At 39.0% G+C, this 16,597-nt stretch overlaps 2 protein-coding genes across 13 annotated transcripts in view; one reads left to right on the top strand and one right to left on the bottom strand.

The window, feature by feature from the left end:
* The window catches only part of KLHL15 (kelch like family member 15), a 30,361-nt gene extending 28,249 nt beyond the window's left edge, over positions 1-2,112 (bottom strand). For 9 of the 12 annotated variants that reach the window (XR_009277499.1, XM_058837222.1, XM_058837232.1 and 6 more), the window contains exons 1-2: positions 1,781-1,970; positions 1,467-1,550 (exon numbers count right to left, since the gene is read on the bottom strand). The gene's annotated coding sequence lies outside the window, so the exon portion shown is untranslated. The other 3 variants (XM_058837168.1, XM_058837191.1, XM_058837158.1) reach the window with 3 other exon arrangements.
* A 116-nt stretch (positions 2,113-2,228) lies between these two features.
* On the top strand, positions 2,229-15,794 carry EIF2S3 (eukaryotic translation initiation factor 2 subunit gamma). The gene is made up of 12 exons (XM_058837264.1): positions 2,229-2,420; positions 4,664-4,727; positions 5,198-5,325; positions 5,411-5,532; positions 6,841-6,935; positions 8,167-8,325; positions 9,255-9,389; positions 10,317-10,411; positions 11,315-11,459; positions 11,887-12,056; positions 13,005-13,177; positions 15,047-15,794. Exons 1-12 carry the CDS (start codon positions 2,352-2,354, stop codon positions 15,108-15,110), a joined length of 1,419 nt encoding a protein of 472 aa, XP_058693247.1. The 5' UTR covers positions 2,229-2,351; the 3' UTR covers positions 15,111-15,794.
* The last annotated feature ends 803 nt before the right edge of the window (positions 15,795-16,597 follow it).

The raw sequence follows: 16,597 nt of genomic DNA, 5'->3' as shown, positions 1-16,597 counted from the left end.
GGCTAGAAAATGAACTTTTCACACGGGCATGTAGTAACCAAACAAGGGCGAAAGGCTTTAAACTGAAAGAGGGCAGGTTAAATTAGGTACTAGGAAGAAATTCTTTAGTGGGAGGGCAGTGAGGCCCTGGCACAGGCTGCTCAGAGAAGCTGTGGATGCCCCATCCCTGGAAGTGTTCAAGGCCAGGCTGGATGGGGCTCTGAGCAACCTGGTCTGGGGGAAGGTGTTTCTGCCCACAGCAGGAAGATTTGAATTCAATGATCTTTGAGATCTTTTGAAGATCTTTGAGATCTTCCAACCTAAACCACCCTACGATCCTACAATAATTAGACATTTGCAGACTTTAGACTTTTTTGGGTTTTCTCTGTACTACAGACATTTCTAAATATGTGAATCAAAATAGCAAGAGCACCTCCGGATATGTAAAATGTACAATCTCATTGTTAAAATAGAAACAACAGTTTGTGTATTTTTTTCATATTCCTGACAGAGAGTTTGGCAAGGATTAAGTGATTTTTAAAGTCTGTTTCAAATGTGGCAAAAACTATTTATATGCTTTTATACTGTACTGTATTTATTGCATAATTTAAACAGCTAAGTAACTACAAAGTCCAGTATTCTCTGTTCATTTTCATAAAAGAGGAATTATACATGCATGAACATGGAGGCAACTACAACCAAGTATTGCATCATATTCCCACTACACCTTATATATCTCAGTTGTTTTTCCCAGAAGTGAGATATTTAACACAAAATTGAAAACACCATGTGGTCTGATAAAAGATTAGATATGAACATTTATTTTCCAGATCAATGTACGTGATTGGGTTGCCAAAAAAAATACATTTTGTCACTGGCAACACCATCATAGATACTGGTAAGTTTCTTAAATGTGTTTCTGTTAATTTCTTCAGATCAAGACCACTGGCAATGTATTTGCTCTAGGTAAAAAGTGAGCAGAACTCACTCCTAGCTCTTGTATCAGGAAAGCATGGAAATAGTAGCATTTGGGAAAGTGGGAGGTTACAACCATTGTTAAACCAGGCATACCAGTTTCACACAGATTTCCATCATCATTATTTCAATCACGGGGTTGTCTGCCCCAAACCTGCTTTTTTTTGACCTGCAAAGCCAGGCAAAGTCTGAGAAAAAAACGTGTTTTCTAACAGACAAAGCCGCTGTTGTTGGCACAATACACACATATTTGAGATAACTGGTTACCTGCATTGAAACCTGTTTCCCTGACCACGGAGGAAATCCTATCAGCAACATTCTCTATGCCTTTAAGAAGTTCCCATGAAGAAGTCAGTTTGATTCCCCCACAGGGAAGGATTGGGAGTTTGACCTTTACTCTCGGCGAACCTCTAAACTGGCTCTCATCACTGGATTAGGGATTTTACTCAATTTTTAACGCAATTATGTCATACCCAACTCTGGAAATAGCAAGTGTTTGGTGGGGTTTTTACCTGTTTCGTACAGAACACTCAGGTTGTTCCTATGTTGGGGCAGCTCTCACATCCACATGGTCTCCCTAACAAAAAGCGCCCAGTCTACAAGAGACAGTAGCAAGAAAAAAGGTTGAAATTAGAAAAATATTCTCATGCCGATGGCCAGCAGAGGTTATAACACATGTACAGTGACACGTTCATCTTCAAGCAGACACCGCGGCCGATGTGCTCGTTTCAGTACATACACGGACATCGTGCTTCAGTCCTCCCCGCAGCTGTCTTTCTGGATCGCACCCCCTCCGCACCCCACATAAATCCTCACAGCAACCAACCCTGAGCACACGAGTCCCCCGCCTTCCGTGTGTCTTTCACCGAGCCCGGTGCCCTGCCGCAGCCACGGCGCTGTTTCACACCCGCGCCGCACGGCACCAGCGCGGCCTGTGCTGGCTTCCCGGCGCTCTGTGGCGGGCTTCTCGGGCCGTCCGTCCTGGCGGGCTCCCGGCACCGGCCGAGCTGCGCGCGCCCGCCCCGGGCTCTCCCCGCGCTCCCGCGCCCGTTACCCGCCGCACGCGCTCCCGCCCCGTGCACGCGCACGCTCCCCCGCCCGCGCGCGCTGCGCGGCCCCGCCGCAGGCCCCGGTTGCATCACCCGGCGTGAGGGCGACCGGGGGTCCTTTACAGGGCTGCCCGGAAGCGCGCCTGACTCGTGGCCGCCCCGCCGCGGGGCCGGCGGCAGCCCTCCGGCGCTGATCGCGGTTTTTCCTTGAGCTCGGTGCCGTCTCCCGGGCCGGCCGGTGCCGCGCTGTGTGTCGGAGGCTGCGGGCCGGCAGCGGCGGTGCCGAGGGGAGGAGAAGCCGGCGGTCAGGCGGCCGCGCGGGACTACTCACTTCCTACTCGGGCCAAGATGGCGGGGGACGAGGCGGGAGTGACTCTGGGGCAGCCGCACCTCAGCCGGCAGGATCTCGGCACCTTGGTGAGCGCCGCCCGCGGAGCGCCCAGGAGCGAAATCGAGCTCCCGGGGCTCGGCGGGGGCTTCCTGGGAGCGGAGGGTGCGGGCGGGCTGTTGTGGGCGAGGGGGTGGGGGGTGCGGCCCGAGGGGGCTCCGAGCCTTCTGCTGGGCCCCACCGCCGCCGATGCGATCCGAGGGGGCGCAGGAGGCGGTGACGCCTCGGGGAGCTGAGCTCAGCACGCTGGGGGCAGGGGGACGCGGGCGCGGGGCAGAGCGGCGGCGCAGGGAGCAGGTCCAGCCGGTCGTGGTGGGTGTGGGGCGCCCGGGCGAGGCGCTTCTCCTCCCGATGAGTGCGAGGCTCAGTGGGTCCGTGTCCCGCCGGTGCGGCTGAGGCTTTAATGGCTCACTGGTGGATGCAGTTTTCCTCGTGTAAGATTTGCCGTGTTCTGTGGTATTAAAGACTCATTCGAAGTAGAACCATAAATTTGAACTGTGTTTCTCCAACAAGCTCGAGGGGTTGGCTACCAGCCCTGTCTTTGTTGGTTTGCCAAGAAAATTTTCTTGACTGTTAACATATGCCAGTTCTACCTCTACCAGAATACCAGTTCTTCTTACCATTGCAACCAGTTGCAGTGGTCTCCTGCTATGGCAGCCTTGCCTATTAAATATCTCGCCTGGGCTGCCTCACTTATTACGTTTATATGCTAGTCTAAGTGTATATGTAATGTATATTTCAAATTGAAGTATATTATAATGTACATAGTCAAAAGTCCTGTTGCTGTGTCCCCGATGTTTAAACTGGAACAGCTTATTTGTCTTTGTAGTAATAATGTTTGATGTTCCTCGGGCTTGAGCACAGGAATTCCCTTGTGTTACAGCGAGTGTCAGTTATTTCAGATAGTTTCTTTGCTTCCTGTCATTGTTGACCATGGCATGCCCTAGTCAGAAAAGGCACATATAGAGGCTAGCTGGAAGGTCAGCAGGTATTACCTTTAAGGCCTATTCTGCCGGCCCTTGAGTGCTTACAGCTGAGTGGAGCTTCTTGCTGAACAATAGCCTTATAGCAGTCTTGAGGAAAAAACTCCATGCGTGCATGATTGTGTGCACCAGGAAGAATTCTGGTGGCAGGAATTGCATCACGCTGAAGTTCTGGTCGCCTGGCCACATGGTGCCATCTGCAGGTCGCATTCCCATTGCTGGGAAGTCATTTTAAGTTCGATGTATGAGAAATATACATGTAATTGTGTGTCTTAAGTGTTCAAAACTTGATTTGTATTGAAGGTGAGCATTTTATTTCATGTCGTACTTGAGAACAGAATGAGTGAGCTTACGTTTTTACACAGATGCTTGATCATTTTGCACAGAACCTTCATGTAACAGCATAAACAATATGTGATTTTATGTTTGTATTATTTGTATCTTAAATTTTGTCCTGCACTGAGGACTCCTCTGGCATCATGAACCTTTGCTTGAACTGAGTGGCTAATCCATGTGAATTTGTTGCAAGGTAGATATTAGCTTTATAGAGGAACATTTCAGTGGATTTCAACATTTGTCCATTATTTGGACAAACAGCTTTAAAAAAAACCTAATCAACTCTTTCAGAGTTGTTTCCTTACCTCTGTAGAGTGTATTTGTGAGGTTTTTGTTTTGCCAGTAGCTACCAATAAGTTCACACAACAGACTATTTAGGACAGCAGAATTTTTGTCTGGTACCTGAAGCAGCAATAACAGTATCTGAGGAAAAAAGTAGCTATTAAAAGAATAAAAAGCCATGGTGCTAATGAAACCTCTGGACTCACTGACTCAAAAGTATTAGTTCTAATTACATATTGGCTGTAGTGGAGCCTTACACCAATTAAACAACTGTTTATTGACAAAGCTTTGTTTTTAAAATGTTAGTGCTGTTCATCATATAGACTGGTGAAAATGAATTTCCCTGTTATGTGTAATTTAGGTTCAGGGGTAGGTAAAGGCTTGGGGTGTTTTGTTATAAGCTTCTTTTGAAGTTTCTTTTTACTCCCATCATTAACACTTTGCAGCCAAGACTGATTTACAGTCAGGGTTTTGAATTGTAGCCTGTACTGATTCACAACCAGGACTTGGTTCACTTTTGGTAATATTTCACACACTTAAAAGACTGGAATGCACGTAATCTACCTGGATTTGCTGAATAGAACTATCAGTTAATTTTCAAGTTTCTAAATTTTTAACTTTCTAAACATCTGTATGCAGGATGAATAAATTCTAAAATCTCCCTTATACAGGATGTTACCAAGTTGACGCCTCTTTCACCAGAAGTCATCAGCAGACAAGCAACAATTAATATAGGTAAAAAAAAAAATCCTTATAAAAAAGAGGGGTGTGTTAAGGTGACTCTGGAGCGCATGCAGTAGCACGTGGTGCCTGTGTGGTAACACTTTCAAAAAATTTTTACAGAAACAATTACATAGTAATTTTAGGGATTTGTCAAGCCCTTTTGACTTGAAAAGCACCAATTTTACTTCAGGAACACCATTGAATAGTGTGGGGAATTGCTAAAGTTGCTAAAGCAAACTTTGTTTTACCTTGAAATAAAGCATTGACATTAATTCAATTTAAATGCAAAGATCTGTCCACTGGGTGTGCAATTTCAGGTCTTGTTTGTTTAAACAAAAATGATTACAAATTCCATATGTACCTTTGATGGGGATTCTGGATTTACTGGCTGGGAATTTGGGGTAATTGTGTATTGATTGTAGTGGAACATTGCACAAAATTAAACTGTGTTTTATTGACAAATATTTCCTTTTAAAACATAGGTACAATTGGTCATGTAGCCCATGGAAAGTCGACAGTAGTCAAAGCTATATCTGGAGTTCATACTGTCAGATTTAAAAATGAACTGGAAAGAAATATTACAATCAAGCTGGGTTATGCTAATGCAAAGGTGAGTCATCACGGTAAATGTAGCAGCTATGTTGCTAATATATTTTAGAGGGGGTTGTAATTTTTTCAATTTTAAAACATCACAGATTTACAAGCTGGATGACCCAAGCTGCTCTCGACCAGAGTGTTACCGATCCTGTGGAAGTAGCACCCCAGATGAGTTCCCAACAGATATTCCTGGCACCAAAGGGAACTTTAAACTAGTCAGGTAACTACTTTAAATTACTGGACAAATTGTGTTTACTTCCCTTTGTATGAAAACAGGATTGAGCTGTGAGCTGAATGGGTTCTAGCAGACTACACATTCTTAGATGGGGCACCCCTGGGCTAAGGCATTGTCTAAACTGTCCTGAATTCATTGATGATGAGCACTTCATGCTTACAGCTGTGACACAGCTGTGTCTGCTGTCCTCAGCTACTTGCAGGACTTTGAAGTGAAATATTTCTGCTATTAATATAAGTACATTTTAAACCAGCTAGATTGAGAACTAATGTGGACCTCACAAACACATCTCTAAAATCCCTTTCGGAAGGGTGACTTTTGTTAAATAGTTTCTTCCTAGGGGCAGAGTTCTCAAAATTTTTAAAATGAATATACAAAAGCCTGATGATGCAGGACATATGAGATCAGGTCTCTCACTGGAGGCCAAGAGTTTACTTATTTGATTTCTGATAAAGTATAGCACAGTCTTTATGCAGTGGTTACATGGGTCTGCACAATGATTGCTCAAATGAGAGCAGTCATGAAGACTGTTGTACAAGATTCTTAATTCGTGTTTGTGATAAAATTCATGTGGGGCTGTAACTGTGTGTCTTTCCTTTTCTCAGATTCCCAGCAGAGCACTTGTACTAAGATTAACTTCTATTCAGGCAGCCATTGTGAAACAACTGGTTAAAAGCTTTGCATTCTCTATCCTACTGGTTATTTGCTTGTAGTAGATTTCTATCATCAGCAAAGCACCAAATTAGTCCCTTGCTTTTTGGTGGCTTGCTACTAAGAACAAGGATTCTTCACTAGATAGGTTCAGGAAAGAATATAGTGAATCAAGTATCTTGGTCTGCACAATAAAATCGTAAGGTTGGAAATGTAACATCATGTCTGTAGACAAATCTTTGAAGTGCAGTTATAATCATGTAATTAAAGATGCATATTTTCCTAAAATTGAAAAATGGGAGATGCCTTTTAAAAGAGATAAGAGAAATCCCATTTTGGGTTAGTGGTGATGAGTTGGTTTGATTCCAGGCTTTTATCCTGGTGCATTTAACTCTAACTTACGAGTAAATTGGTGAAATATTAAAGAGGTACTTAATGTGGATATATGGTATTAAATCTTAAAACTCAGAAAAAGTATTCAGTAGCTGTTCAGTAGTGTTCGTGTTCTTTTAGAACTTTTTTGAAAATACTATTTTAAGGATACTTTTAACTTCTGTGTCTGCCTAATCACTGACATAAATCAGTCAGAGGAGTTGTTGATAATGGGCTTTTGGATTTCTCTTTCACCTTCTCCTACAACAGGCATGTCTCTTTTGTGGATTGTCCTGGCCACGATATTTTGATGGCTACCATGTTGAACGGTGCAGCAGTAATGGATGCAGCTTTACTGTTGATAGGTAACAATTGCTACCCAAAAGCATAGCCCCATTCTATAGTAGCATGAAGCAACTTTATATGGGCTTTAAAACCTCCTGGGATATGGTGAGCAATTTAAACAAGTGAATGCTTTTGAGATTTATTAAAGAGATTAAAGTGCTGCTACAATGGCAATGCACTCTAACAAGCTGGTTTGCTTTAAACACAGCTATCCATACTCACTAGTCTGGTAGCTGGCCCCACTGATAGAAGATAGGTAATATAAAACCTTGTAATAGTGTAGTACTGCAACATTTTTATCACTTTATGGAAACAAATTAGCTGCATTTTGAGTTTCTCTGAAGGTTCAGCCTTTAAATATGCACGTAGGCTTTGCCATAACAGTAGAGTTCACAAAAAACAGTATAAACAGTAAACCCAGATAAATATAGGCAAAAATTAAGTAGAGGAGTTTTAATCTAATCCAGACAAGTTTTGTTCTGATTTGCAAGCAACAGAAAGTGAGTAAAACTGTTTTTTCTCTGTCTGTAGAGCATTCTAGTGTTCTGTAGTGATACACAGCAATTATCTTACCATGATAGGACATGTCAACAAAAGCTAGAAACAGCTTCAGATATTGTAATTTAAAGTCTGAGATAAACAATGAGCTATCATTTCTTCTGCCTGTTTATCTCTAGAAAGTGTGATAGACCAAACTTCAGGTCTATCACACTTTCTAGAGATAGGCAAGATTAACCACCATAATGGCACATCAGCCAATGCTGGCTTCTTAGCTGAAGTCTAAACCATACTGATGGTTGCCCTATTCATATACTTGATAGAATTATTACAGAGTTTGGGGATCTTGGTATTTTTATGACTTTACTGATAAGAAAATGTTAAGGTATTTCTTGAAAGGTAATTTGTTGATTATGCTACAGTCAACACTGGGATATCTGAAGAGCTAAAGGATGGAGTAAACCAAGTTAGGTGTTGGTATCTTTGGATATTTTAGGTGCATGTTCCTAGTGGGAGCAGGTGGAATGGGGGAGCCTCTCTGTCAGCCGCGTATCTGTCCTGCATTGTGTGGAGGCTACAGCCAGCAGCTATAGGGGAGAATGGGTGCTTGTTGATGTGGTTGCTTCACATGTAGATTACTGAGAGAAAACTGTCTTTTTTACATAGTGATAGTAGATGGAAGTAGATGTCCTGACTGTAGGAATTTTGTCTATCTTTATAGTTTCTAAATTCCAGTCACTTCTCTTCTTTCAGCTGGTAACGAGTCATGCCCTCAACCTCAGACCTCAGAACATCTAGCTGCTATAGAAATCATGAAACTGAAGCACATTTTAATTCTACAGAATAAGATTGACTTGGTGAAAGAGAGCCAGGCTAAAGAGCAGTATGAACAGATTCTTGCATTTGTACAAGGTAAGTTTTCAAGAGCAGAAATCCAGTTAGTGATAGAAATTCAGTGTTGAGACATTGACACAGTGGTTTTCTGTCTATTCATAGAAAAGTTTCTCTTAGACAGTGCTGGTGTACATGGTCTGTAAATATGAAAATTAGACCCTGGGAGTTGTGCTTCTTTCCTGTTTCAGCTTGCTTGCATGCAATAGTGTTATGGCACTGGGTTAGAGCTCTAGATGTAAAGCTAATATCAATCGCTCTTACGTAGTAGCTTTCAGTGGATTTGTGATTTCTTCCTGGAATGCTTTGGTAGAGCTTTTGCTGTGATTTTACTGCAGTGCAGGAGAGAAGGAAGCTGTACTTGTTAGGGACACCTAACAAGTGGGTTTAAATATATTAATTTTTAAAATATATTAATTTTTGTTATCTAATGACAAAAGATTGCTCTTTCATCTGTCTGTGTAAATCCAGTTTAAGCAGTGTTATCATACTCTGTAAAGGTCTGCTCACCTTCATAGTGTTTTATCTTTCCCTAGAGCTTTCAGTGTTTTCTCTGTTTATCTGTGGTAGGTGGGGTATGTGACAAGCTGCAGAGCTAGATTGTCACCATCAGACGTTGCCAGTGGGTTTTTCTTTTTCATAATTGTTGCCTTGCAGAAGCTGTTTGTAACTCTGTCAGAGTGGCTCAATCTGTAAATTTGGAGTTTGAAAACTGGAGTTATCACAGGGAATATAGACATATTAAAACTAAGATTATCTTGCACATTTTCAAAATGCCTCAAAAAATAGGTGTGGCTGATGTGGGCTAAAATGTTGAAGGGGAGGATAGATGCTCTGATGTTGCTTTGGGAAATACGCATAGAACATGCCACAAAATTCTTTAATATTTTTAACAAGGACAGAACACTTGGTCATAGTAAGGCTTAATGTTAAACTTGCTTTTGTTTTAGGTACAGTTGCAGAAGGAGCTCCAATAATTCCAATCTCAGCACAGCTGAAGTACAACATTGAGGTGGTTTGTGAGTACATAGTGAAGAAAATCCCAGTCCCTTTGCGAGACTTCACTTCTGAACCAAGGCTCATTGGTATGTAAATGTTCAGGCCTGGGTGTCTGTGGCCAAACATTTTCTGCACGTGTTTATACTTAGAATAGTGCATGCTGAATGCCCTAAACAGAGGTGGGTTTAAAAGGAGTATTTAGGACCCTCTTATTTTAAAACTTGCATGTCTTCTGAGATCTGTATTGTTTGTTTATTGTTGTGCACAATAAACAATTGTAATTGCTGTTGGTTTTGTGTATATTCTGGGCATATGACATATGGCATATGACTAAAATGCAATAGAAGTGAGAAATTTGTCTGTATCTTAAAAACATCTCTTTAGTTGCTATGAATTTAGTTTTGATTTAACAAAATATTGGCAAACTGATGAATTTGATAACTAAATTATTTCCGTGGAAATATTTTGGGTAGCTGGGTTAAATCTTTTGTGTTGATCTCCTTTTTCCTGGTTATCATTGTCAAAGTTTCAATTCTTGTCCAGCATACTATGAAATGCAGTTCCTACAAGGAATTCATTTGCTTGCCTTCTTTATCAAATGATCCAAGGGAGTCCTACATTGCATAAATGCATAAAAATTGACCATGTTACATCAATGTTACAGTGTCCAACTATGAGTACATTAAAACAAAGATCTGGTATTCACAATTAACATTGTGAATATTGAAGAGGTTTTGTAAAATGGTTAATCATTGCTTTTTTTTTCAGATCTTTAAGTTACTTTCTGCTATGTAGAACAAGTCTTATGAAACATTTATATATATGAGCAGTTCAAATGGTTTTGAGAATAAAATTGTCTGCCTAAAAATTTGGAATAAAATATTGATAGTTCTGGTTTTGTAATATTTGTAAATATGTGTATCCTTTCATAAGAACAGAGAAGTCGTCTAAGTTGCTAAAGACACTGTTTCAAAATCTGACAGTAAATATAATCCTGGTTATGATCTTTTCAGTAATTAGATCTTTTGATGTCAACAAGCCTGGCTGTGAAGTTGATGACCTTAAGGGAGGTGTTGCCGGTGGGAGTATTCTAAAGGGTGTTTTAAAGGTAACCCTTTCTCTTCCTTGACTGAAATTTGTAATGACAATGAGTAGAGTTTTTCCATGCTTGCTACAAAATGTATCTATACAATTGATGTTTGTTTTTTTTTTTTAACGTGAATACAGTTACATGGCACTTATCCTTTCTGTCTGTACCTCATTTTCACTTTACAGTTTTTAAATACCAGACCAAGAAGCACTGTTTTTAATTTTTTAAAATATATTACTGTAGTCTTAATTTTTGCTAATAATTATAACAGATTTAATTCCTCACAAAAATGGAAGGAGCTATTTTTTTTCCTGTTCTACTACTTCCACTTGCTGAATTATTGTGGGGAAGAGGAGAGCAATAGAACTTTAAAAGCATATTGGAAGTCTGAATAGGTTCTTACAGGTCCCACTTCCCCATTTAAGTGTTCTGTATATTTTGATTTTTTTTGTTTTGCTTGCTTGCCAGCAATAGACAGAAACTTTAAACTGTTGCCTTGCTGGAGAGCAAACTATGTCTTTGAACATTTATACAGCTTGTACTTTCTCTGGTTTGCAGTGTATTGACGTCAATCAGTTACACCGATTGAATTAACTCAATTCTTCTGAGTGCTGAAATATTCCTAAATTAAATACCATGTTTAAAAATTACTGAAATTTAATTGTTGAAATTACTGCTGATAAAGATCCTTTGCTAAAGCAGTTTTACAAATTGTATTGAAAACCAGTTGTTACATTTGCTGTAAGTATTGTTCAATTTGCAGCAAATGGTGCAACAGAAATCCTACAAGTTCTACAGTAGCCCAGAACCAAGGACTTGTATAAAAAGTAGATGTTGGGTTATATAAATCTTATCTGTGACTAGTCAGCTTTGTGTTCCTGTGAAATAACCAGTTGAACACTTTTTCACTTTTGTCATTAGGTGGGCCAGGAAATTGAGGTGCGGCCTGGTATTGTGTCCAAGGACAGTGAAGGCAAACTCATGTGCAAGCCAATCTTTTCCAAAATTGTTTCACTCTTTGCTGAGCACAATGATCTACAATATGCTGCTCCAGGAGGCCTTATAGGTAAGAATATTCTCTTAAGAAAAGATTAATTTCTTCATGCTTATTGAAAACACTTGGTTTCATTCAACAATGAATTTCAGTTTAATTAACAAAAATACCATGAGCATTTTTAGATGGTTCATATATGTAGAGAGAGACAAGGGTTGGTGTGAAAAATGGATATTTAGGAATTAAATAATTTTCCTGAATGTCACCAGCCAAGGCAAATCAGCTTGCACTGTTAATTGTACCAGCTTTAACAGCAGAATATTTCTTCATCTGTTCAGACAGAGCTCACAGTCTTGCTGACATTCTGAAAGTACTGTCCGGGTAATAAGCAATTCCCAGTACATTCTCTGTTTTTTTAGATCATCATCAAATATATTAGCACATGAAAATGACAGCTACCTTTCAGTTACTCTTTGTAACTTCCCTTGTTGTGTTGTAGGTGTTGGCACTAAGATTGATCCCACTTTGTGCCGGGCTGACCGCATGGTGGGCCAAGTTCTTGGTGCAGTTGGGGCACTGCCAGAAATATTTACAGAGCTAGAAATTTCCTACTTCTTGCTAAGACGACTCTTAGGTGTACGCACTGAAGGAGACAAGAAAGCTGCAAAGGTCTGTGCCCCTTCTTTTGTTTTTCCTGATTTTGCTCCTGTGCTAATTTTCATTAATGAATATATTTTTTTGATCATATGTAGAAATTTTGTCTCAGTGTTGATACAAGCTTGTCACAAAACTTATCTGCTTGTTTAGTGCTGTAGAATGGTTTTCTGAGGAGTAGAAATTCATAACAGTAGTTTAAAGCAGCATAAAGTATTTATGTGTCATATTATGTATTTTTCTAACATGCTAGTACTTGTTTTCTTTTGCTATCATCCTATTCGTTTGTGCAACAATTAGTTTTACAGTGGTACTGATCTACTTCCTACTGACATGCTTTTTGTAGGTTTTTTTCACTGAAGAATTTTTTTAAATTTTAAGTATTTTTTAAATACTCTGAAAAAAACCTGAACTTGAGGCACAGCACAAACTTGTGTAACACAGTCTGTTTTACACAAATCAATTAAAAGATCATAATTTCCTCTGTTAGCATTTAAATCTAAACTGCTACATGTAACAGTGAGTAAAGTGCTTCAGTGCTCTCTTATCCTGTGAGATTATTTTTGATTTTTTTTATGTAGGCATAAGGGAAATGAGAATACTTCATCCTAGTAAATAGTCTGTATAACATCACATTTTGTAACAATATCTGTCACTGTTTATAATACATTATATGAAATCATCAGTATAGTTTATAGAAAATGCAAATAAATCCCAAGAACATGCATCATACCAAGAACCTCAGAACTACATGTGTAGCATATTTATATATTTGTCCTTTTGCATATAAAACTTTTATCTACTGACACTGCTGCCCATAGTTCGTGTGTGTATATTTATAGGATTTCTCAGCTGTATCTTTTTTTGTGGCAAGAAGGTAACAGAAGATACTTGGTACTTTCTGTGCTATTTGTTTTTTAGTACTAAAGCTTATGTTTCAGAGTTTTGTATGTCTGTCTGCAGGTGCAAAAATTATCAAAGAATGAAGTTCTAATGGTAAACATAGGATCCTTGTCTACTGGAGGGAGAGTCAGTGCTGTAAAGGCTGATTTGGGAAAGATTGTGCTAACTAACCCTGTATGCACAGAAGTGGGAGAAAAAATTGCTCTGAGTCGAAGAGTTGAGAAACACTGGCGGTAAGTTGGTGCGAAATTGGTAGAGTACCAGGTTGCTAAATTGTTAACAAAAAAATACATGGATATGATTTTGTACTAAAATAGGTAAGTGTTTGTGTGATTTATGTACTACGAGCACATAAGAAAGAAAAAAGTATCAACTGGATTGACCCATTCAAATTACAAATATAAAATATCTGACTGCACAAAAGCATCTGGAGGCTGAAAATGATGAACAGAATTGGCTGATGATTCATTTTATCGCAATGCCACTCTTTAGGTGATTACACATACTGTACCTGTCACATGTTTCATAAGACTAGATTGATAAGAAGATAAGAGTATTTAGATTTGTTGGCTCTGCACAGCTCTTGTAGTATGAGAGAGCACAGCCATTTTGACAAGAAGTCTGTACCGTATGGAAAAGGAACCAAGCTTTAAATACCCATGGATGCATGTTTCTTTTTCAGATGACAAGAAAATATAGACAGGAATTTAGTGCTTGCTGTCTGCAAGCAAGATGACAAATTAGGGAAGAGATTATTCTCTGAAAAAAAAACACAAGGCAAAAGATAACATGTCTTGAACAGGAGGAAAAAAAAGGCAGGACCCAAATTAAGTCAGGTAAAGCAGAAGGAAGATGAGAAACTATATTAGAAATTATGCTTTTTTTTTTTTTTTTTTCTTTTATTAAGCTGTAGACTGATAGCCTGTGCAAATTGTAACGTGTCTTTTGTTGCTGCTGTAGATTCCTTCCCAGTTAAAAAACATGACCAAATTTTGCCCAAAAGCCCACCACCTATCTCTGGATTATGAGATGGGCAAATAGTGGCCACCTGCTTTAAAGATAGTTATTGAAAAGATAGCTCCTATGCTGCATTAAAAAGATAAAAACAATGCAAGGAAACTGAAAGTTGAGGAAAGGGAAAGAAGACAAACTGGGAAAACTAGCATAGTAAAATCTAATTGGAGTAAAGATAATGTACAGTTGGTACTGTGAAAAGGAACTTGCAGCCTGAGACAATGGAGTACTGAAATTACAGAGGAAAGTTCATAAAGCAAGACTGAAAAAAGGTATAAAATAGAAAGGAAATATACAGAGGCATAGAGAGAGGTTAAACAGCAAATGGCATACACCAGTGATTCCAAAGATCAGTGAATTCAAAGATGGTCAAGTTACGAGCTATGGGTGTGGTACTAAAAAGTGGGAAGTGCTGCTCTGATAAACTTCAGTTCCTTTTCTGGTGTCCCAAGACAGGCTTTACTGCTTAGCAAGGGAAATTGAGATGCATGTGTGGTTTCTCACCAGAAATTGGAAAGGTTTTGAACACAGTCTTACTAATAATATGAAATACCTGCTGACTATGGAAATTGATCTATTCTGAATTTCTTTTTATAAGCATATTTTTCTGAGGCGATAGTGGCCTATAATAAAGGCCTTCATTTTTCTGAATATAAATAGTAGCACTTACCTGAGAGCTGAGTTACCATCACAGGCTACTTGTTCATTGAGAGTTACAGCTGTTTGTACTCTTACTGAATTTTCATTTCTTTTTGAAAGCAATGCAGCATTTCAGACACAGATGAAAGAGATCAAGCTGTGAATAGATTTACCATCCAACAGTATAACATAAGTTACAATATTTTCAGATTTTCAGCTTCTTTTCAGGAGTACACCCTTAGCTGGTTACAAATGTCCTTCACCCTTCTCTATTCCATGTTTCCACTAAGCAGGTTTAGTTCTTGTAGAATGTTTTGGGTGGGAGACAAGTGTAGAAAATTCAAAATGTGAGAACTGAAGGCATAAGAAGGACAGAAGGATGTTGACTTATACAGGGTATTTCTCACTACTAGTAAAAGTAATATAAAACTTTTTTTTTTTTTTTTCAGTTTAATTGGTTGGGGTCAGATCAGAAGAGGAGTGACAATCAAGCCAACTGTTGATGATGACTGAAGAACAAAAGAGTGCTTCATTTTTAAAGATGAAGTGCCTATTTCTATTTTGGAGGGGGTGTATTTTCACAGTGGAATTGGAAGCTGTGCAAACAGTATCATTGAGTTGTATGGCTGTCCTCGTACATTTTATTGAATTTTACCCTCTTACTAAAATACTAGTCACTATCACCATTAAAAGTGTAAAAGAATTGGCATAGAAGTGGGTTTCATTATCCACGTTTTAGTAGAAATTAATTGTACATGTCTCATGGCATGTCTAATTTATGTTACTCTGTGTTTCAGACATATCTGTTTAATATCAGTCAAACCAGCCCCAGTGTAACACACAAACCATAAATCTGGTATTGAAATAAAATATTGCTTATTTTCATTAATTCATACAGTTTTTTTGAGTAACAAAAGACTGCAGTGATTGTTCTAGTACAAGAATTAAAAGCAAGCAACCAAACTCTTCTTGGAAGACTAGTACCTTTTCTGTACAATTTGTTTTGTTTAGACAACTGTTACCAACAAAAAACTTTATTCCTTTGTTTCTATGGTTCTGATTTTAGGATTCTAAAGTATTATACTTTGTAATTAGGATGGCAATATTGACTGACTTGAATTTGTCATTTCTGATATTACTACATGTTTTCTTAAATCCCCAAAGAAAAACCACAAGTAAACTGGATATGAACTGGCAGTACTGGTTTTGGCCTATTTTAGTATGGATTTATGAAAAGAATGTGATTAATCAGAACATAACTTTGTCATCATGGAACTCTGTGGGGGTGACCTGGGAGTTCTTTATACAGTAGGAGTAAACTACTTCAAAATTATCTTGAGCAAATATAAAATATTGGGAAGAGGCTGTGAGAAAGGAATTATTTGGGGTGGGGGCAGAGTAATGGTGGTGGAATTGTGAATAGGATGAGGAAAATAGGTGTAAAACCACTTTTGTTTAGCTACTCTGAATCACATGCCTCAGGATAAAACGTAATGTAATAAACTTACTGTAGGGTGCTAATACTTTAATCCATTTAGATTTCACTGCTTCATTTGTACTAATATACATAGTTCTAGCTGTTTTATATACTATTTAGCAAGTCATGTTACTTAACATATTTTGGTACAAAGTACTGTGTTTTCAAAGCTTGGTTTTGGTTTTATTCAATATCTTTAAGGGCTTTCTAAAGGTAAATACAATTTCACTCATCAGATTGGACTTTGATGAAACAGCTTGCATTTTGTTCCTGATTTTGCACTGTATTGTGTTCCCTTATGTCTACATTCTTGTACTCAGTTTTTCCATTTGTAAACTACTACCTCACATGGTGTTGAGAGTAAATATATTAATTTTTGAATAGTGCTTTTCCATTTAAAAAGCAAGAGTCAGCTGTAGTTCTCTCTGACTCTCCAAGTACTTGACTAATCCACATTCTTAAATGTGTCTGTTTCAAGGATTGCATCTTGTGTGCTTTGGCACCTCCTTTCTGTAACTGTGAA

The sequence above is a fragment of the Poecile atricapillus genome, chromosome 1 (assembly GCF_030490865.1).
Source record: "Poecile atricapillus isolate bPoeAtr1 chromosome 1, bPoeAtr1.hap1, whole genome shotgun sequence".
In the NCBI taxonomy this organism is placed as follows: Eukaryota; Metazoa; Chordata; class Aves; order Passeriformes; family Paridae; genus Poecile; species Poecile atricapillus.
The sequence above is the reverse complement of the archived record's forward strand: the minus strand, read 5'-3'. Positions and strand labels throughout refer to the sequence as shown.